The 23,811-nt window shown below is 41.8% G+C and overlaps 1 protein-coding gene and 1 pseudogene across 1 annotated transcript in view; both read left to right on the top strand.

The window, feature by feature from the left end:
• Positions 1 to 23,811, top strand: part of ABCA13 (ATP binding cassette subfamily A member 13) — a 2,590,787-nt gene that overhangs the window by 401,452 nt on the left and 2,165,524 nt on the right. The window contains exons 13-14 of the mRNA XM_086964984.1: positions 4,207 to 4,401; positions 15,195 to 15,359. Of these exons, the coding sequence (XP_086821110.1) occupies positions 4,207 to 4,401; positions 15,195 to 15,359 (360 nt within the window). The remainder of the gene's footprint in view (positions 1 to 4,206; positions 4,402 to 15,194; positions 15,360 to 23,811) is intronic.
• Positions 18,105 to 18,926, top strand: LOC147722454 (small ubiquitin-related modifier 3 pseudogene; annotated as a pseudogene).

The following is a 23,811-nucleotide window of genomic DNA, read 5'->3' as shown; positions in this document are numbered from 1 at the left end:
GTAAAGGGGGAGGGTTTGTTATATCTTGTGTATTTATCTATTGATCTTTCCTGGTGCTATGGCCCTTGCTGTTCAGCCAATGTGTATGTGCTGTGTGGAATGTTGGAGTGGCGATGATGCAATGGAATGTTTGGGTGCCTGTGAGGTGAGGAGTGTCAGTTGGAGTATGGGCTGAGTAGCAGGGAGGCTGCTTCTCGTGGGCTATTCTATGGGCTATCCTCATGGCTATCCTGGACCTAGCAATCGTTACACTTATCTGCAACTAAGACTAAATTAATCATCTCCTAAAAGTACACCTTGGCTACCTGACTTTCATTACATTATACTATCTCTCCTAAAACAGCTGAACAAGGATTCTCACAGAGCAAATCTTTTATATCCATGGTTTGACAACATGGGGTAATCTACAGCAAAACTATTGCCTACTATGCTGTGATATTCCATGAAACAAAATATCTAATGGTAGGGTTTAATATAAAAAAATAACTATCAACAATTAAATGCCTATTTACTTTAGCATTTCACAATAAACACGTCAGGCCTAGAACCCTTTATCAAAGCATCCCATAAACAGACCACGTCTATATCCATGATCATTGGCTTTTCACCATAACTAAACAGTCTTGTATCATGTATGAGCTTTACCACAAGCCAAAAAGTGCAATACAATCAGTCTTTAGGTAAAATACACAAACTCGACCCCATCAAATCATGTACTCAGGGGAACCAACATGAGGATGGCGCATAAGCCCCTCTCTCTCTGTAGTACTCTGAAAGTTCTTTTTTGTTGATCACATAAGTTCAGGTGACAGATGCACTGTCAAACCAGACCTAAAAATCCATATAGATTAGTATAGCCCAGGTATCTCACACTGCTCTCAAATACAAATCTGACCTCGGTAGTATAAAATTAAGAATGAAAGTGAAGTGTGCTAGGACTGCAATAAATTTTTCATGGCTGCTCTCTCTCAATCCTTGCTGCTGCCAGAGAAAGGCAGCACTATTTTAGTGGAAGCTCACAACTTCTGCCAAACATGTACTCCTGACTACTAACATGTGGGTGAAGCTAAAGCCCCTTTCTAGCGATGCTCATATAATTGTCTGGCAATAGCTGTGTGGTCAAACCAGACCATAAATATCAGGCAAATCCTCCTGAATTTTCTTGATTAATAGCCCAGGTAGGCTAGAAAGAAGATGACCAAATGGGTAATTAATACCTCCCTTGCTGAAAATCGACCCTTTAACAACCCTTCAATCTGTTCCTGAATTTGGTCAATAAAAGCTAGTGTTCTGCCACTACTGGCAGAATATCCCTTGATAAAATAGCATTGCCTTAGCTGCCTTAATAACAGCTCATTTCATTTAATTTTCATTCAAATACGAAATTATTCAATAGTATTCCCAGAACTAAATAAATATAAAACTTTAACTTTTAATACCTTTCAGCAAAAAGGTTGACTATATAATTGGTTTGCAGAATTGTGCACTTCAATTCAGACTGTGCATATGCAGGAACATTCTTGTCATTCTCAACCACATATGAGCATTTTTTACAATAACTTTCTCATTTTGGAGAAATCACCATGTAGTTTTCTGGTCTAATGAAATAATATATATATTCTGTTGCCTAATTCCATAATTGATCCGCAACTGGGCAATCCAGATGGACAAAGCAGTTCACTTACAATATACTGGTTAATGTTTCAAAGTACACTTGTCACTTCTAGCTGTGCTCTCAAAGCGCAGTTGAATGTCATTTAATGCACCGTGAAGAATGGTTGATCCTATCCAGGAGATTTCATACAATGACTGGCACCAAACAAGAGGCCAAAAATCCATTAAAGGGGGTATTTTTCCAGGCCAGATTGAAGTACATGTAAGGAAGTTATGGCATGACATATTACGTAAAATACTAGGTTATATCTCTCACTAAAACTGACTTCATGAGTCCTCCAACAGAAACATCCAAGCCTGTTTCACCTTCTCACACTTCCATTCATCAGGCAGTGTAAGGTAATGTACAAAGGTGATGGCATTCCTAGATAATATTAAATTTTCTTACAGGCATCTCTAGCTCTTATTTAAAGTTGCTAACTACTCCTTATCTCTCTCTACCTTCTCCAAAATATTTCTTACATAGTTGCTCACATATTGTTCTAGGAGGAACTAGTACCAAAACTAAAAAGATTATACAATTATTACATTGGGATATGAATTAGTTAAAACAGATAACTATTTTCAAAAGGTTTATGATGTGAGAGGAATCCAAGTCTCAGCCATTCTTTTAAACTTGTCTTAAATCCAGGGCCGGACTGGCCATAGCGGGCACCGGGCAATGCCCCGGTGCGCCACACGGGTGGGGGCCGGTTTTGGGCCCCTGGGGGCCGTTGTTGTTACAGGGCCGTTTTTGCAGCATAGCTGCAAAATCGGCCCTGTACCAAAATCGGCTGAAAACCGGCCCCGGCAAAGAGCTCGGCGGCACCTCCAACCCCCCCAAGTGGGAAGGGGGGGGGGGCGGGGGCGGCCAAGCACTTTGCCAGGGCCGGTTGTGGTTCCCAGTCCGGCCCTGCTTAAATCCATAGAAGATCTAAAATATTTGTAAGTATATAAAGGATCCACTTGTTTCCAGCGGCATACACTTGACTATGTTATAATGTTTTAAAGATTTGTAAAGCGTGACTAATCACCTGAGGCCTATTTAGGTGCTGCAGTAGGTGTGAAGGTCGTTTACAAGGTCTAGCGGAGAACAAGGTCTTTAGCTTTCTGCAGACTTCCGGAAGTGAGGAGAAGGCCCTTGGGTGTAACAAATTACTTTTTGTAACACTATTGGTTTAATTTCAGTAGAACTCTTTCCAACTAATAAGGTCAGACCACATTACATTTTATCCCTCTTTACCTTAGCCCAGCCCTAAAGCCCAAGCCAAGCCCTCCCCTCCTGTTATTATGAATTATGAATCAAATGTGTCAAATGTATCTTTCGGCCAGTATCACAGATTGACAGCCTATTAGCTGGTTTATCTGCTTTTCAGTTCTCAAATGGAAGTCAGTGTCCCATAATTAGGACACATGCTGAAATCAAGTGTACACCTTCATTTTGAACTTGCTTGTTGTGAACAACTAAAGGAAGTAAAACAATCATGGAGAATGTTCCTAGTTTTTCTAGGGAGACCAGGGTTGTTTGTCTTACCTCCATAATACTCTCATTTTCAGCCCGCAATGCTGGGGTAAATCAAGGCAGTGTTAGGAATAAGCCCAATCCTGTTTGTCAAGTTCTTCAGCTAAGGCTCTCTGGCTCTGTGGCTATGGTGAGAATGGTATTCCCCTCAGACTTGAGCTGCATGTACCATTGTGTCAGTCTGGTATTTTCTTGGTAGGCTGCATGATGAGGGCCTCATTTTAATGGCTTGCCTTACTTAACCATTCCCCATGGTACTTAATGGTGGGGCCCCCTGAAATACTGGGATGTTTGGACCATTTTTTCAATGGCTGGTTTTGGTTTTTGGGCGTGCTTTTTCACGCACTTTGCCAGCTATGTGGAACAAACTGCCACTGGAACTTCGGAATGAGACCAATTTAATGTCCTTCCGTAAGAAATTAAAAACTGTGCTTTTCAAGCAAGCGTGGGGCGGCCTTTAATTGTAACCAGAAGTCTCCTTTGTATTGCCTAGCGGACCCTGACAAAGCGCCTAGAGACCTCTGGGTTATAGTGCGCTATATAAATCAAATAAATAAATAAATAAAAATTTCCGGTCTGGCTCTGATCAAGTTCCACCATTTTTAAGTTTACTCTTAATGATGCCATACAACAACTCCTTGAAAGTTTAATGTTATTTTGATATTTTCCTTGAAATTACTGGTGGCAAGCTGGTTAGCTGTTCTTTTTTGTTACAAACAATTGGTCAAGAGAAATACATTTCAATAATTTTTGCCACACCTACAAATAATATAATATTGCTACCACTTAGCTTAATGTGTGTTTGGTGCGGTAACATAAATTACAAAATAGGCTTCCTACAATGTGAAAAAACAATATTAATCACTGTAGTACTGTATTGCAGCATATGTCTCACTGCCAAAACTCATTCTTCTTGATGCCTAGAGAATTTTCGCACAGTAATTGAGAAAAGATAAGAAGAAAAAAAAGCAAACAAATGTGCTATATTTAAATCACAAGTTCTTTAAACTCTAATGGTTGTGGCATTGTAGTTTGTTTACAGCGCCCTTGCCTTGGCTCTGGTGGAAGAATGCAACACGGAAGTCCTTAGCCTCTTGCTGACGTTTCCTAAAGATATGGACACCCCCTTAGCTGTGGAGGAGCTGTGTTCCCTGTCAACACTGAATTTATATGAACTGAGTGTGTTAATCAGCGAGCACCTGGATTTAAGGAACATTATCTACAAGGTAAGGACGTTGAAGGGTTGCTACAGTGCATCTCAACAAATATGGTACGTTATGGTGATAGAGCACGCAGGTCACCCAGCTGGGAAATTTGTACTAATACTCACCCGGGCCCATAATACCAAAATCGTAATATATACCTTACCATTTATTTTAGGCAACTCACGCTCTGCTATCAGTATAATTTGCGTTTTCTATTCTCTAATTCCTATATCTATAACCTAGCAATGTAGATACTAGGAACCCAAAACACATAGGATCAGGGAGTTTAGTTTTTTAGCTAGGTACCCAAGAACATTTATAACATTTGTAAAAATGAAATAACCACAGACTCTGAGTAGGTTTAAACTTTTATATAATCATCATCATCTTCATATGTCATGAGCATAAAAGTAATGAGACTATCTAAATTCAAAATCAAAAATAACGTATAGCTAAGCAGAAGATAGAGAATACTAATCATTTAGAAACTTGAAATAAAGGGAAGGTAAAGACAAGGAACATGCTAATTTAAATCACAGACTTTCGTACTTTGATTAAAGGAGGGTAAAGAAAAAGAACATGCTAAACCAAAAACGACTTTCGCAATTCTGATGACAGTTTAATAGGAAATTAAATTAATGCAATTCGGTTATTACATTTTAGCTTAATCACTATAGGGAAGGTAAGATTTGGAACATACTATTAAATTCAGCTTATCTCCTAAAAGGGAAGGTAAGAAAAAGAAACATATACTATATAGAAACGATTTAGTATTTGGCTGAAGGTGGGTAGGAAATTGGAACACACTAGCAATCAATAAAATACGTGGAAGCCTAATTTACCAAGGAACGAGGAAAGAAAAGGAACATATGAAATTAAGAAAACTTTTGCAAATTAGGGTAGGGTAAGAGATAGGAACGCAAGATGATATATCAACACCCACACAGACTTATATTTACCTAGGATAGAGTGAAGACCAACCCTGGCCACGGGTCAGTTAGAGAAGATGGGAAGAACCCCAAGGACTTAGGTGCCAGTAGGCGAGCAGGTGCAGCTCATAGACAGTCAGGACAGGATAACCCCAGAATTTGGATCAGGACCGGTTCACCAAAGGTTAAGACCAGCACCTGCAGCTTCGGTTGCAACGCCTGCGCTACACCCTCTCTGCAAGGAATCTGACAAAACTCCGATTGGGTTCTCAAACCTTTTCAGCAAAGTGGTTCGCCAGCACTTTCGCTTCCCACAAAACCTGATTGGGTTTCTCGAACCTCCCAACAGAGTGCTCCGCAGCTCTCTGTATCAGTTACCTATAGAGTGCGTTGGGTCAGTGACAGGTCAGCTATTCGGACAAGTCGGAAAATTTCTCTAGCTAAACCTAGGCTAGTTATACTATTTTTCGGGTCAGTGTACCACCCCCCAATGTTGCAAATGTAAGGATCCCCAATTTGATTGGACAAAAGAGGAGGACAGGTCATCACCCCACCTAATATTTAGACTGTCACAGGTTCTTTATTCAGTTTCCGTACCCGCCCCTTAGATTCCAGGTTCTCATGACATATGCTTTTCGGCTAACAATGGTGAATATAATATCGTATACAATTGTTACAATTGCAATACAGTTCAGCTTCTTCTTGCTGGGTCACAGTTCAGGTTCCCAGGAGCATCTTCTCAGTCAGTCAGCTCCTTGGCTGTAATTCAAAGGCCATTGCTCTGCAGACTCGCGGATCTTGCGCAGACGCAGTTTCATTCAAGATGGAGTACAGTAGGACATGATAGGCCAAGTTTTCGAAGTGTAACATGAAATGGAAAAGAAACAGTTTTGGAACACAGAATAAATGATTTCACTGTATACCATGAATCACTATACTATACCCATTACTGTAATATTAACTATAGCCTTAGGTTTTAGCAGAACGAACAGCATAGCGAAAGCAGCAATGCAAGCTTCAGGCATGTGAGAACACAAAGCAGCCATCTTAGTTCTATTGCGCATGTGTAAACATTTCCCCACCAAGACATTGAATACGTCACATCACATGGTTATGACCGACGCATGCGCAGTCTAAATTCCCGCGTAGCAGCGGCCATTTTAGATAGCAAGCGTATTAATGTTAATAGACACATAAGCAAGCTTCACTAGGACACCCAAATGTTGGAAAAGGGGTAAATTAGTAAAACTAAACATGTTGGTTACGTAGTTAGGGTTATACAAGGTTCATGAATACAAGCAAGTCGCATAACATGTGATTCCTTGCTCCATCAATGGTATGTTTGTTATGTTAGATAAATTTGTAAAGTGCTCAGATACCTGGAGGAGTCCTGGCGCTAGCTCCGATTAAACAGTAACGGTCTAAGACCGGGCCCTGAAGGTTAAATAGCCACGTTTTCAATTCCTTTCTGAAGGTCAGAAGATTGGAGGAAGATCTGATATGGAAAGGCAGTGAGGTCAATGCCTTGGCCGTACCTATGACAAAACGTCTGCCTCCCCAGTTGTCTCTCTTGAATTTGGGAACCACTAAACTCCCATGAGTGAAGTATTCTATTTGGTTCATACATTTTTAAGATTCAGCCTAAGGAGGTAATGGCCTGTGTTGTGGAGGGCTTTAAAGGCTGTAAATAATACCTTAGAATTCGATGCAATGTGTCATCGAACGCCAGTGCAATTTACGAATTTCAGCTGAGACTGACTTAAATTTTGGTAAGCTAAGTAGAAGTCTGGTCGCCACATTTTGCAGCATTTTGTGTTTATTAAGATGTTGTTGCTGTATATTTAAATAAAGTCCATTGCAGTAATCTAGCTTTGATAAAACCAGCAAAGTCACAACTGTTCTTTGTGCCTCAAATAGAATAAATAGAAGAATCATTTTCCTCAACCTTAGAGTAAAAAAGGTTGATGCAGTGACTGCATTTACTTGGTATCCTAAGAAGAGTTTGTTGTCCATTCGGACACCCAGGTTTTTGGCTTTCTTCACTGGTACAGGCAGAGGGCCTAATTCATCTTGTCACCATGAAGGCGAACAGAAGAAGTTTTATTTCCAAAAATAATTACTTCAGTTTTTCCTGAATTCAATTTTCGGCAATGATTGCTCCTCCAGGTACTGATGGTCCCTATACAGTAGCAACATCGGTTGCCTGTATCTATGTCCTTGCTGGAAAAGACACTACAATGTGTGTCTCATCAGCATATGAATTGAGAGAAAAACCAAATGATCAGGGAGGCAAGGGAAGACACATACACATTAAAAAGTGTAGGGCTGAGCACGGATCCATGTGGGACCCTACATGGGAATGAGAAAGGCTCTGAAGCACATAAATCCAAGGCAACCATTACTTTCTGCCTGTGAGGAAACATTGCAGCAGGGTCAGTGCTGTTCCCTGCACTTCGATCGTGGCTAGACCGTCCATCAGACGCTCATGAGAAATCTGACAATACTAATGCAGTATTTTCCCCAGCATTGAGAGCGTCTCTTATTTCTTCTGTGGACTTGATCACAGCGGATTACGTACTGTGTCCACTCCGAAATCCATATTGTGTGGCATCTAGCAGCTGATTTTCCATAGTAAAGTTTGGAAGTTGGATATTCATGGCCTTTTCAACTAATTTGGCAGGTAGAGGAAGCCGTGAAATGTTGCAGAAGTTGTTGGGATCATTATGATTTAGATTTTTTTTTTTAAATTAAAGGCATTATTGAAGCCACTTTCCATTCTTTGGGAAAATGACCCAATTTGAACATCATTTTAAAGAGACTCGTGAGATTTTCAGCTATTAACACTGAAAATATTTTAACCACTGCTGGAGGGCATGGATCCATTGGAGAACCCAACTTGGCCACTTAGATTAGCCCAAGAACTGATTTAGCCAAAAGAGAAGCAAATTCTGAGAAAGTATCCTGTACTGAAAGCGAGGCCTGCTCTATTCCCAATTGCAGGTGCGAGAGGGTTTAACCCTATTCTCATTGGATATATTAAACAAATTATTAATGCCTTCCACTTTATTTAAAAGCATCTTTGCAATATTGTCATATAGCCATTGATTGCTTCAACCTGATTTTTCAAGGCAGCTCAGTTAGTTTGGACATTGTTTTGAATAATTCTTTCAAGGATTTTTTTGCAGCATTAATCTGTTCTGTGTAACATGTAGATTTTTCCTTCGTATGTAGGGTTTTATAGTCGGCTAGACACAGTTTATATATTGATTCTTCCTATGATGCTATAGCCCCTCCTCCAGACTTGTTCTTGATGCTTACAGAGTTGTTTCTGCTTCCTAAGTGCAACAGAATACCAAGGCACAGTGGGGTGGAGGCGTTCACAGTGCAAAGGTTTTTCTAGCGCTAGCTTGGTGACTGCAGAATAACGTCAATTGGTATATAACGAAGTAGCAGCTTCTAGGTCTTCAGGAAAGTTTGTCTAAGAGATAGAGAGCTGATGCGAGAGCTGGTCAGATTTTACTTTATTTCAGGCACCTGGGGGCAATATCAGAGGTAGGTATTCTAAACAGAAGAAATAGTGCAAATAAAACTGCATGGTGATCGGACCACGTCAGAGGAGGAGGAGCCTTGGTATTTGAGTGCAGTGTGATTAGTAAAAATGCCATCTAGCTTATGGCCCGCGCCATGTGTTGGCCCTTGTACCAATTGTTCTAGGCCAACACAAGTCAAAATATCTAAGATGCTTACAGTATTTGGGTCTGTGGGAGTTTCAATGTGAAAGTTTAAATTCCCTAGAACGGTGAAACTATTGGAAGAAAGTCCTTCTTCCAGTAATGGGCATGTTTTAGCTGTGAAGGAATGCCTGGGGGGGGGGGTGATAAAGTAAGATACCTTTAAAAGGAAACTGTTATAATAGTCCAAACTGAAAGGTCAGAACTTCATCTGCATCTGAAGGAACCATGTTAAAAGAGGCTAAGAATGAGAACTGTAGGTTATTGCTAGGCCTCCTCCACTTCTCAGGGACCTATCTAGTGTGAAGCATGCAAAACCAGGAGGGACAGCTTCAATTGGTGTGTTTGACTGTGTTACAGGTCAGTTATTGCTAGTGGTACACAAGAGCAGCTTGGGCAAATTATAGTAACATACCTGAAATAAAGTAAGAGGTATGTTAGCAGGCTAGCTAAAATCAATGCAAAGGCAGTTGGTCCTCATACTGTTTGTGTAAAAGCACGTAGGTCAGAGCTAGAGTATTGCATAGTAGGAGCTTGGTCTGGCGTAGGATGAGCAGGGGGGCTGGTCCGAGCACGGAGAGATGCAGTTGAGCTTGCCTTAGGTGTGCAAGAGGCGCGCCCAATGTGAGGAGACACTCTAGCTTTGTTTAAATCCCTCTCCATGCAAGGGGAGGCTTGGCTAATTAGTGCTTCGTAGTGCGAAGCAAAACAGGTGGGGAACGAAAAATGGTGCTCAGAAACTGGGTTTCAGCAAGCCCCAAATTAAAATAAGAAGCTGGAACTAAAACCCTAAAATTATTAAAAACTGGAAATCTCCCTATTCAGTATGGCGCCCACGATGTAGGACTTTGCTGGTGCGCCATCTCCTCTCCAACTGTTTGCTGTCTCTTTTCACTGTTCTGAGTTCTTGGGTGTACCAGCCATTTTTATAGGATTTTCTCTGGATGTTGCTCTTGATGGGGACGATGCTGTCTATGCAATTGGTGATTCAGGCGTTAAAGTTTTTCATCCCCTTACGAGGATGGTGGTGGTAGCAGGGTTGGAAGTGTTGAGGACGTTTGCCCAGCTGGTCTCTGAGATTTTATTCCTTTTCCGGTGGGGGGTGTTGGTCATCTTGGGGATGGTGGTGTGGGAGCTGGAGATGCTGAAATTGATGATGGAGTATTTTGTCCATGTGAGTTCTGTTACATGGATGTATTTGACACGGTTGCTGGAGATGAGAATTTGGTTCAGCATGTGTCCCGCGGTGTGTGTAGGGTTGTGGACGGTCTGGCTCGATCCGAGGCTGCTCATACTGTAGAGGAGGTGTGTGGTGTTTTTGTCATTGTGGTCATTGTTGAGGATATTTAGGTCATTGAGGAAGGTGTAGTCTTTGGTGTCTAAGGCTAGGGGCGCAATGAAGTCAGCGATGGTGTTGCAGAAGCTGGAGCGTGGTCCTTTGGATTCAATCAATCAATCAATCAAGACATTTATAGAGCGCACTACTTACCCGGAGGGTCTCAAGGAGCTTGGGGGGGGGGAGGGGGTGCTGCTACTGCTCGAACAGCCAGGTCTTGAGCTTCCTGAAGGAGAGGTGGTCTTGGGTCAGGCGCAGGTCGGGAGGGAGGGAGTTCCAGGTCTTGGCGGCCAGGTAGGAGAAGGACCTTCCTCCTGTTGTCGTTCTTCGGATGTGGGGGACGGCGGCGAGGGCGTGACTGGCTGATCGGAGATGGCGTTTGGGAGCGTAGAAGTTGATGCGGTTGTTGAGGTAGCTCGGGCCTTGATCGTGTAGGGCTTTGTGTGCGTGGGTGAGGAGACGGAAGGTGATTCTCTTGTTGACGGGGAGCCAGTGCAGGTCTCTCAGATGTCCGGAGATGTGGCTGCGTCGGGGGATGTCGAGGATGAGTCGTGCTGAGGCGTTCTGAATCCGCTGGAGTCTCTTCTGGAGCTTGGCGGTGGTTCCGGCGTAGAGGGCGTTGCCGTAGTCCAGTCGGCCGGTGACGAGGGCCTGGGTGACCGTCTTCCTGGTCTCGGTGGGGATCCACCGGAAGATCTTCTGTAACATGCGCAGGATGTTGAAGCACGATGAGGAGACAGCGTTGACTTGTCTGGTCATGGAGAGGGAGGAGTCCAGGATGACGCCCAGGTTCCGTGCGTGGTCTGTCGGTTTGGGTGCGGTGCCCAGGGCGGGGGGCCACCAGGAGTCGTTCCAGGCGGAGGGCGAGGAGCCCAGGATGAGGATTAGTATGTGAGGGCGTCTCTGATGGTTGTCTTGTCGTCCAGGTGGAGCTTGAAGTTGAGATGTTCCATGGGGGTGGTGGTGGTGTTGTTGGTGTGGGTGGTACACTGTATGATCTCTTTCTGGAGGATGACTGTTCCTCCTCCCAGCTTGTTGGTGCAGTCCTGGTGAGTAATTTTATATCGGTCACTGTGGCTGTGTCTGGGGCGGAGTTTCGGTTGAGCCAGGTCTCAGTGACGAAGACTGTAGGGTGCGAGGGTGGCGATGAGGTCCCATAATTTAGTGGAATGCTTGCATAAGTGAGCATGTGTTGATAAGGGCACATGTGAGTTGGTGGTATTGTTCAGGTGGCTTCTGTGGTGTGTTTGGGGTACAGTTGGTAGGTGGCTGGTTTGGTTGCTGTGGCCGTTGAAGTGGCAGTGGCTGCAGGTGAAAGGTCCTACTGTGGAGATTAGGTCAGCTCAGTGGATTTCCAAACATAGTCAGAAAATCTTGACGATCAGTTACCATCGTGCAAGGTTTTCCATACAGGAATACATGGAAATATTCACAAGCCCATAACACAGCTAAGCTTTCTTTCTCAGGTTGTGAGTAAGCATGTTCATGTTCTGTTTGGGATAAACTTCTACTTACAAATGCCATAATATGGCTTCAAGCATTCGTGTATCTACTGTGCTATACAAGGTTACCGCTTAACCCAACTAAGCTTGGGTCAACAACAACCTCTGTATGAAGCTTCGGATTTAAATATGCCAGTTCAGGAGCATTATCAAGGGCTTTTTTCAATTTCTTTAAGCTTTTCTCACATTTATGTGACCAATGGAATTAAACATTCTTTCTCGTCAAGTCTCTCAATGGAGCACTTACAGTGGCTAAGTCTTGTATGTATCCGGAATAGTAACTGGCCATGCCAAGAGATGAGTGCATGGCCAGACCATGGAAACATCTTGCGGGGGATCAGCATTTGACAATGCTTGTACTTTAGCAGGATCAAGCATCAGACCCCCATCGGGAAAAGATATGATTAAAGAATTTTAGCTTTGTCTTATGGAACTCACACTTGTCTGCATTCAAAGCCAAACCTGCTTCGACAAATAAACTACATACTTCTGCAAGAGTTTTATCATGTTCCTTTTGGTGGCTCCAAAAACCAATATTTCATTACTGTAATTGAACGCATTCCTGACAGGCTGTATGGTATGTTGGATAATGTCTTAAAACAGTTCTGCAGTTTTGTATTGAAACAGAGTGTAGAAAAGGTTGTAATGTACTTACAATCTTCTTCAAGTTCGTACTGATGATAACATTTATTTAAATGAAGACGAGAGAAGACCTTTGTACAGTTTAATTACATTATTGTGTCAGCAATGTGTGGACCTGGATGGCGTTCTTGTTCAATTGCTTGTTTGCTTGACACATGTCACAATGCATATCCATACAGCTCCTTCACTGTTCTTCTTGTGCACTACTACTATGGGTGAAACTCATGGCATTGGACCAGTGGGACGCTCATGCTTAAGTAATGATTCAAGTTCTATCCCAACAACTTCCTCAAAGTGAAAAGAAATTGATCTATGTCTTGAGCAACAGGTCGGGCATCCTCATTAATATGCAACTTCACTTTCATAATCTTAAGTTTTCCCTAAACCAGGTAATAATGAAGGGAACTGACTTACTATTTCGTGGTGAGCATTCATGTTGTAATTCACAGAAATCAGTCCCATATCAGGAGCTGTGCTATAACTGAGTAGGCAGGCACTGGACGCTGTGTCTGGAAGCATATGGATGGGTGCTTGCACCTTCGTTTTTTTGTGTTTCGTTGTTGCTACACCTGAACCTTGACTTTTCAAGGGCGCTGGTGCAATCCATGTATACACCTTGGTTTTCGATGGTGTGAGTTGTGGTAATGGAAATAATTAATTGTATTTCTCCACAGGCATAATGTTTATAAGCACACCACTGTCGCTAATGAAAGGTGTTGAATATTCATTTACTTTCGGTGTAATTTTAGGACAAGGTTTGAATTGCTTAGGTGCTTTGGCATGTTGATCTTTCTTTGTCTGACATTTTTCTTCACAAGCGGCCAGCCCAACATAGGCTCACTTCTCTGTGGTAAACATCAACATGGCACAATATTTTTCTTCACTCTAACTTAACAACAATACAGGAGAACTGTTTGACAATGATTTAGATGCTGATCAATGTCGTTCTGTGTCAGTTTGTCTTAACTGATGTCGCCGATTGGACATGTGGGGGCGCATCGAACATTGCTTCTGGAACATTTTGGTTGCCATTTTGTGTTCACGCTGTGCTGCACGTGCATTTCTCTGGGCTTTGCAAACTGTTGCGCAATGGTTTTCCTTTTCATAGCCTTTACAAATCTGTCAGAGAATGGGACATTGACCTTTGTGTGGGACTGAAAATCCACATCTAAAACACAACTTTTTACGGGTAGAAATTACCTTGTGTCCTTCAGTCTTTGGCTTCACTTTACTTTTCAATCTCATGACTCATTCTGGGCAAATCAAGCCTCCATATCAACAGCTTGTCTATTGGCACTCTCTTCAGCTCTGGCAGCCATTAACACTCACTCCGGACACAACTTTCTGTTAATATTGTATATTTTGTAATCAACATTTGACATTGGATTACATTTGAGAGTCAACACTTCTTTAATAGGACAATATGTGACTTCTTCATCAGTTCGAGGCATTCTCTCTATAACTTCTTTTACACCATCACCAACAACATGATTGAGATACTTGATCATATTTTTGTTATCAGTCTTTTCAAGGGCAGAGATGAATTCATCAAATGTCTCTATCACCAATATTTTGTTTGGGGTTTCAAACAAAGGTGGTGCTTTCAGAAAAGCGGCAGAGTTGTAGACCAGTGTGTAATTTAAAGACACTATGTCTGGGTCTCTGGGGCTTGGTTTATGTAACTTACCAGTGAGGCCTTGCAATATGCTGGAGTCCATCTGGAGCCAATTCTAAAGATACCACACCCCCATCATAGGTTTCAATGTAGGAGAAGCTTGGGAAAATGTTTTTGTGCACTGTTAAAAAGAAGTGTGTTTTTGCACTTGTTCTGTTTACTTCATGTTTGAAAATATACATGTGTATATTTTCACATGAGAAAAAAAAATCATAGAACAATTCAATGATTGCACCCGGAAAGATTTGACTGGCGTAGGTTGCCTGGTGTAGCCTGTAAAAATGTGAATTCAAAACAGTTTGTAATATGCACTCACATAACTTTGGACACCTTTGGGTGTACATTTCCAGCTGATTTTTAAGAGTCAGGCTCATGTATGGAGTACTTCACAACCCATATCAACTGCAAGGTTTGTAAGTTCACTCAATATTTTGCCACCATGAAATGATTATTGCAATAAGAAGCTGGTATGAAACCCTCTTCATTATCTATCTGTGGCACAAAAACTGAGCCTCATCAAATGTGCATTTGTATTACTAAATGTACTGTGTGATAAGCAAATATAATATAACATTAGAAAAAACAATGTACATTCTAACCTATAAATGTATAGAAGTGACAAAAAAGACTAAAGGAGACAGACATAAAAGAAGATTCATACAAAATCTGCACAAAATCATATTTAGAGAAGGCAACAAACAATGTTCAAAGTGAATAGCCAATGAAAATGGTACCTGGATCAATTAGCCTCAGGTAATGGTTTATACAAAAACCACCCGATAGCACTATTTCCTCAACGGTTATTATTTGGATTTGTGTTCAGATGGTAGTTCAGAACGGAGTCAGATGTACCGCACAATTGGATAGAGGGTCACAATAGAACTTCGCATAAACCTTAATTAATACATTTTTTACTGACCACAAAACATGATGAGAGCAGCCATTATTCAGGAAGATATTTGTATAATACAGTGATTTTTTTGTTTCTTCATCTTTAAGGTAAAGATCCCATCTAATATGAATACCTTGCTGACAACATTGTTGGACGTTGTATCAGGAATCAACATCATTGTTAGTAAACTTCAAAATATTGTGGGGAACCTTCCTGACTTCTTGAAGGCATTTAAAAGTATTCCTCTGATGGATGTCTCTGAATTCCAACAGGTAAATCATTTATACCAATGTTTCAGTTGTAGTTCAGGTCTTTTATTTAAGTTAACTTGTCTGTGATTTCCTCATGTCGTGTTATTATGCCTTATTCACAAACTAGCAGGAGAATGCTGAATGTGAACGTGATTTTTAAGTCCTCTGTGGTTGACAATGCTTTTCATTGAGATTTCTGGCAAGCAGATCAAGGTCTTGCTGCTGAAGATCAAGCTTCACCAAACACATTAATTTAGAAAATGTGGCATGAAAGGAGAGGTTTTGTGGTTTCATACAATTGTCAATGTAATCATTTTATTACAAAATGGGGGGAACTTTGACTTTAATACATTGTCTACACATAAGCAATGTGGATAACTTTGCCAATTCCTTGTACTCCATAAATCCACAATCATGTTAATTACCTCCCTCCTGGATAGTCATAGGCCAAATGCACTTCTGTTTTGTCTGTTGAACTACCAATGTCATTGGAGGAAGATAACCTCAAAATAATTGTACTATTCTGTGATAATATAATGAGCAATTAGAAAATCTCACAGCCTACAATCTAGATAAATTGTTGATTTAATAGATGCCCTTGGTCTTTCTCAAAGAGTTAGCAAGCAACTGCTGAACATCTTTTTCGTCTAGTCTTTCCAATCTCTCCCAGTTTGTAGTTGTATAACCTCTCACTCTTTAATTGACAGACAATTTCCTGATCCCCTTGGTCATCACACTGACTTGAGAAGCCATTAGGGCCTCATGAGAACCTCCTGCCTGCTCCTTGAAATATGAACAAGTGTAGAGAATGAATTAATGAAACTGCAGAATTAATTATGAGACAGTGGTAAAAGAGGGCAGCACTCCTTTGCTATTATAAATTATTACAATTGGCTCATTCAGTTGATTATAAAACCAAAATTGAAAATGGAAAACATTCTGCTGAAGAATTTTTTTATTGTCAATTCCTTTCCCAAACCAAATGCTTTATGTTTGCCATGCTCATATCTGTGCTGTCTCCTCCAAACCTCCTGTCTTCACCCCTCCTGTTTTCTGAATTTCTTTTTTGTTGACTTTAAGACTCCATGCACTTCATCGCTGTTAAACAGTGCTAAAGTGCATGTGCTGTCTCCCCTAAACATGGTAACATTTGCTTACACCCAATTGACACATTGAATTTACTTACAAGTCCCTAGTAAAGTGGTACTACATGTATCCAGGGCCTGAAAATTAATTGCTACTGTTGGGCCAGTAGCAGCTATGGTGCCACAGACTTAAGTAGCCCCTTTAAAACATTCATCCCTTCCAATGCAGCCTGTGTGCAGTTTTAAACTGCCATTTCGACCTGGCAAAATAAACATGTTATTATACTCACAAAAAGATAACCGGATGGTATCATTATTAGACTAACATATTGTGGTGAAAGTGTAAGAGAACAAGCAATTTGTTAAGACAAGAACCCTCACTCACCCAAAGGTGAAATGCTTCATTGTTGGGTTCCCTCTTGCACACTGCGACTTCAAGGTACATAGGTACATAGTGTGGGCTGCAACTCTCCCTCAAGAGAGGAGCATGAGGTGTTTTCAATCATCCAATAGAAGACGGAGTGAAGGGCAGTGTGCAAAATGAAAGATTCAAAAAGTGAAATAAAACGAACTCGTGGATGAACACAAATAATTTAATGGTGTCCCCAGTGGTTAGCGCTAAGTGAAAACATTGGCAGGTCTCAGGAGTCTCACTCTCATTAGCCTGCCTCTTGAAATAAAGGACCTGCCAATAAAGGATTTCTTGAAAGTGGAGGTACATTAATAGTACCGATTTGACAGTGGACCGGCCTGCAACTGGTACCACTGATTGATGGTAATAATCAAAAAGAGCTAGCTATACTAGTGATGCTCATGTTGTGTGTGTCAGAAAAACATATTAGTTTTTATGAAGTCTCTCACCCACCAACCTAGTTGGTGGCATGCTTCATCATCGGGCCCCACCCAAGGCACTGAGTGTGCCTCAGGTGGGCTGCAACGTCTGTTTACAGCGGAGGAGATGGTGTTAACTGAGTGTGCAGTGATGGTGTTAATAGTGAAGTTTAAAAACTGTCCTAAGGGTCCCAGTGTCCAAAGGATAATTTATTTGTGGGCCCTTAGCAGTATTAAAAGCAAGGCTAGTGGACGTGGTCGGATAGACTTATGGTCTCCCACATCCGGTGTTGTCAACTAGTTTCAGCCAGACCTCGTGTTAAATCTGGCTTTCTTCAGGACCTATGTGTGAGAAGTGAATTAAAAGGAGCTGTATGTAGTATAAGCGTCCCTAAGTGAGGCACTCGCTAAGGTACATTAACTGTAAGAGGAGGATTTCCTCTGAGTTTGTACTTTCTGGTTTTGCGAAGCAAACTCCATGAGTCCCTGGAGGGGGTCCGATTAGCGGATGCACTTTGGTGCGTCCTCAGGACCCGCTTCTCCACCTACTGCGGCCAGACAGGGACTCCGTATGGTATTTTTATAACTTTATAATTTCTCATGATTATAGCAGAGTGACTACAAGTGGGTCCTGAAGAATGCCATGAACCAGTTGGTCAAGTAGGCAGAAACATGTTGATGCCAACCCAATACGGAACATCCATATCCCTATTGTTTAACTTAGCTGATTGTAGCCCTAACCACTGGGGACACCCTTAAAATAATTTTTGTCCATCTAGGAGTGTGCATGAGGGACCCCAGTGATGAAGCATGTCACCTTTGGATGAGTGAGGGTTCTCATCTTAACAAGATGAATTGTCAGTTCTCATACACTTTCACCACAGTATGTTAGTCTAATAATGATACTATCCGGTTATCTTTTTGTGAGTATAGTATAATAGTGAAGTGATACCGTGGATGGTGATAATAGCTCCCAAAAAACCCCTGTAGTGTGATAAAATAAAAAAATGTTCAGGTCTAAACATTCCTTTTTAGTACGTATAAGTCACCCCTAGGGTAGGCCCTAAACAGCCCATGGGGCAAGGTGAATTGCATTTCAAAAGCTGGACTTATGTTATTCATTTTACATGTCCTGGAGGTGAAATATTCTTAAATACATTTTTCACTACATGCAGGGTCTGCCTCTCTCATAGGCCAACATTGGATTACCTTATTATATTTACACGAGGGTGCGGGGGATCGAAGGAAACGGCGTAGCTGCAGGAGTCGGATTGACACTAAGCTGTAAACCTTTTTATAAAACACTCCACAATCACCAAGTTCACATCCCACCCGGTACCACCAGGCTCAATGTTGAAGGGAAACCGAAGAAAGGAGTGAAAACTGAGAATGACCTCATTGACCTTAAGGTAGCAGGCCTGGATGAATCAGTGGTCCAGTTTAAAATTGAGGGCTACACACCTCTAAATAAACTAATGAAAGCCTACTGTGATCGACAGGGTTTGTCGATGAGGCAGATTAGATTCCAATTTGATGGTCAGCCGATTAATGAAACCGATACACCTGCACAGCTGGAAATGGAAGATGAAGATACTCTTGATGCTTTTCAACAGCAGACTGGTGGAGTTTGTTAATCATTTCATCTATAAGAGTGGACTCAACTTTATCTATTGCACACTTATTCATATGTCCTTGGTTTTGCTATTAAATAGTAAAACAAAATGCTGATCATACAGAATATTTCTAAAACTTAAGAGGACTATACCAAATGTTTGATCACATTTGTATACAGTTTTCATTTGCACATTGTAAGAACTAGTTGACACCCTAAACCATACCTTTTGTAATTCTTTTCTATTGGCAAAACAAAGGTTTTTTCTCAGCCGTCATATATATTTTAACTAGTGGCCCAACTATCTCCGGTGTTTTTGAACAGGCGCCCCTGCCTACCTTTCCCCAGCCTGTAGCTCATCAAACTCCTTTCTGCCCACTACCTCATTTTCTAATAATGTCAATGACTACATTTGTTAGTGCAGTAGTGGGTTTTAAGATCTTTCCATCCGTTCTGGAGGGAATGCCTGTGGAGTGGGTGTAATGCTTTTCGGTTTTTATATCTGTTGTGAAAATGGTTTGATTATTGAAAATATGCTAAACTTGTAGGCTATATGCAGATTTCAAAACTAGGAAAAGAAGTGTAAGTATTGCTGTACTTGAATGTGCTGTCACAATCTAATAAAATAAAATGCAATATACATTTAATAAGTGATAACGTTTGCTTGCCACCCGGTAGAAATATCATGTTTCATCTGTAGATAATTGTAATTTTAATTTATCTTTGATGGTAAAGTCAGATTTTAAGTCACAATTCTGGAAAGTTGGCATTTTCTTTTCTAACCATTTGGTGCCATGGGTCACATGACTAGGTGTATTTGAAAGCGGGTCTTTGTGTATTCCGTCCAGACAGTGACAAATAGGGGGACTAGATGTTGGCAGAATGGGCGAGCCTGCCAGGATGGGAGCGGCGCAGCTGTGCACAGGCCCACTTACATTTCAAAGGAGCTGCAGCAGCACACTCACAAAGGGCTACACACTAGCCTTTTGTCACTCCAAACATCCTGAGATCAGGGCATGGAAGAAGGAAATTCCAGAACCATGTGTGAGGGGTAAAACTTCAGGCATTTCTTCCACTTCAAAGCTGGCACCAGGTTTAAAAATAGGAACCTCAGACCCACTCTTCAGTACATTCCTGGACCTGTGGACACTACAGAGGAAGGACTGACGTGCTGCCAGAGGATTACCCTGCTTCTTGAGGCCTGCCCTGCTCTTTGAGAAGGAAGAATAGACCTGACCCCTTCATCCCAGGCCGAGTGACTCCAAAGATCAGCTGGCTTCCCTCCAGTTCTGAGCTATAGAGAGGCTACAAGAATAAGAGAGCTCACTCAATCTACCCACCGCACCTGCTATACTGGACCTACCTAGACATGTAAATAGACCTGCCTAAGGCCTGATGGCCTCAGCTGGAGTGAGTTACTCATTCCCAAGAGGTTCCAACCCAGCTCCTGACCCTTGGCAGGCATCAGAGAGAATCCTCCAGGTCTAAGTGAAGGTTCCGCTAAATCTTGCACAAACCAATGTGAAGCAACCCAAAGCCTCATCACGCAGTTGCAAGCTCCATTAGAAACTACCACTGGGTGATGCAGAGCCCTGTAAAACCTTGCCGCACAGCTGAAAGTCTCATGCAAACTGACATTGTGCGATGCAAAGCCCCACAAAGTCTCACCACACAGGGTAAACTGCATCAGAATGAACACCTGTAATACAAAGCCCTACAATGCCTCGCTGCACAGCTTACAGTCTCATCAGAACCTATGCAGAGCGATGCAAAGCTCTGCTGAGCCTTCCCGCACAGATCCATTGGAACCAATGCCGAATGATGCATCGCCTCACCGCATAGCTTCATAGGAAATTACACCAATTTACATGAAGCCTTGCAAAGCAATGTCTGTAGACCTTGCACCAAGGTTTGTGGTTGTTGCTGGAGATGGGCTAAAAGCATACTCGACCATTAACCCAATTTCCTATAGTTTAGAATAAATTATTCTCCCCACAGAAGTCCTTCGTATAGCTGTAGCATATTTCTTTCAAACCAAGATCCTCAAAATATCTCACACTTTCAAACCCAAACCTGTAGTTACTGAAAACCAACTTCATCAGCAGAGTTCAAAGAGGAAATTTAATGTTTCAGAGGATGCTCTCCTTCTGACCTGGGCACTCTCTTTAATATATCACAGAATTGCATATTTTCCTACACCTTTTGTGAACAACCTTATTATGGAATCCTTTTGCTCAGCCCAGTTCCCCTTTAGATAAAAAAGAAAGCCCTTTTTCTTTTCTTACTTTCCCAGCCTCAGTTCCAGGAAGAGTGAATGAACAACTTTCTGAGCATCTGGAAATGCACAAGCAGTTAGAGGACACAACTGAGGCAGCCTTACTGCATGGCATGGAACGTGCCAGTGCTATTGTAGATCAAGGGGTTAAAGCAGCGCTACACGTGCTTGACCTGTCAGTGGGTTCAACACAGTTTCTCACATGTCGTATTCAAAAGTTTCCTCAACATGGGAATGTGCAAATCTTCCCTAAAATGGATTGTCTCCTTTCTGTCAAACAGATATCAATCAGTTAAATTAGGTGTTCGCCTTTTGCACTAGGATGTGGGGTCCTCAGAGCTCCTCTTTGAGCCCTACTCTGATTAACATGGCTGCATTGGCTAATATCATTCACGAGTATGGTCTTGAAATAATTTCTTACACTGGTGATACACAGTTAATTGTGCTGAGTACTCGTGCCCCTAATGCCACCCACGAATGTTACAAAGTTTGCCTTTCATAAATAGCACAATGATTGAAAGCTAGTTGTTTAAAACTAAATGGTTAATAAACTGAGTTACTTCTGTTTGGCCATAAAAACATGAATTTGGTCTAGCACTGGTTGCCCTCAGTACTAGGGCCACTGATAGTACCAAGTGAATCAGTACGAACCTATGGTTCCTCCTTTTTCTAATGTCTCCTTTTTGGCTCAAATCATAACCATGAGAGCTACAAACGTTGCATTGCTGTGTGCCTTGAAAACAATCTTGGATCTAATAACTTTTGCAGCCCAAAAAATATTCATGCATGCCATCTTCACCTCCATATTAGACAATAGTAACTCCTTACACTTAAGAGTACCTGTTTACCTTCTTAAAATCTTTCAAACAGTAAAGCATGCTGCAACACATTTCTCCTGAACCTTCCCTGCAGACACCTCATCTCACTTCAACTAAAAAATTTACACTGGCTCCATATTAGGAAAAGTATCCTGTTTAAATGCCTATGCTTAGCTTATAACGCCTTGGAAATCAAGGAGCCAGTGTATTTCAAAAACATCATAAAACTTACATCCCTAGTAGAGCACTATGGTCAGCTAAATCCAACCCCATTCAGGATACCAAATCGAAGTGACCCAGAATGGGCATCAAGTCTTTCCAAGTTCTTGTTGCCGTTCACTACAACTTCCTTTTCTACTTAGTTTAAATCAGCGAATGGTCTTAGAAAGGCACTGAAAACCTGGTTTTTCAGCTTACCATAATTCCTTATCCACAACATAGGCAGTAGGGCACTTTTTTTAGGTAGCTCACTTCCTCAGCGTGAGGATGTCCGGAATTCTTGCCAATTGCTTCACTCTATAAATCTGACATTCATTCATTCATTCATTTATTCAGTCACCCACAATGCTTCTCCTGAGACCTGTCATCCTTGGGGTGGCCTTTCCCCTAACCTTTTCCCTTTTTCCATTCATTTTACCTGAATCTTTTTGTTGCCAACAGCAATCTGCGCGCTTTGCCACTGTGAAGCATGTGCTTCTGGTGTATACCTGATTGGCATATTTGTTGTACTGGTAAGTCCCTTGTGAAGTGGTGTACCATATACCCAGGGCAAGTACTCCAAATGCTACTATTGGGCTGCAGCACTAATTATGCCATCAACAGAAGTAGCCTTTCAAACCTGTCTCAGGCCTGTCAGTGCAGTGTCTGTGTGTTCAGTTTACTTCCATTTTGACTTGGCTTTTAAAACTACTTGCCAAGCCTTAAACTCCCATTTTATTACATCAGACACCCATAAGGTAGGCCCTATGGTGCCCTAAGGGCAGTGTGCTGTGTAAGTAAAATGTAAGGCATGTACCTTTATGTTTTACATATACTAGTAGTGACAAACAGCCTATTTCGTTTTTTCACTACTGTGAGCCTACCCCTCTCACAGACCAGCATTGGAAATTCCTCACTATACTTTTAAGCTGTAATTTTTGAAAATGTTAATGATAAATCTTCCTTACTGGTGAAGCTGGATTAAAAATTACTGTTTTTAGAAATGCCACTTTTAGAAAGAGGACATTTCTTTGTACTTATTGCTCTTTGTGCCTTACAGCCTATACATATCTTGGTTGAATGACAGGTGCACTTTCTGCATTACCCAAGACAGCCACGAACACAGGAAAGTGAGGCTTATCTCAATTCTGAGCACTCTTCTACATTCATCTGCATTCTGCTGGGACTTCCTGGACAGGAAGGGGGGTGGCTCACACTTACATCGGAATAGACTCTGTCCTGTCCTCACACAAAGCACTGCTTTACTCACCAGGGTTAGCCCGGCAGGCACAACTGGGCTGAAAGGGATCCTTGTACACTTCAGGGAGATCTTTTGAAGTCACCCTCTACATCGAAGGCACTTCTGGGTATAAGTACTGGGTCTCTGACCCCCACTAATCAGACACTTCTGCATCTTGAACTGAACCTCTGTCCACTGAGTCCTACCCTTGCCTGAGGTGCCCTTTCCATGTTCTGGGCCTTGGAAGTAGGTTCTGCAGCTGTTTGCATAAAAAAGGCACATTTCATCAACTGCGTGAGAAATTCAGTTTGATCGCCCTTCGACGGCGACGCAGTGGCTACCTGACGACAGCCGATCCACAGCCTGCACAGCTCAACAACAACACTCTGTGAGGCTTGATGCAGCAACTTTACT

This window comes from Lissotriton vulgaris, chromosome 4_1 (assembly GCF_964263255.1).
Source record: "Lissotriton vulgaris chromosome 4_1, aLisVul1.2, whole genome shotgun sequence".
In the NCBI taxonomy this organism is placed as follows: Eukaryota; Metazoa; Chordata; class Amphibia; order Caudata; family Salamandridae; genus Lissotriton; species Lissotriton vulgaris.
This window is presented reverse-complemented; position numbering and strand designations above follow the sequence as displayed.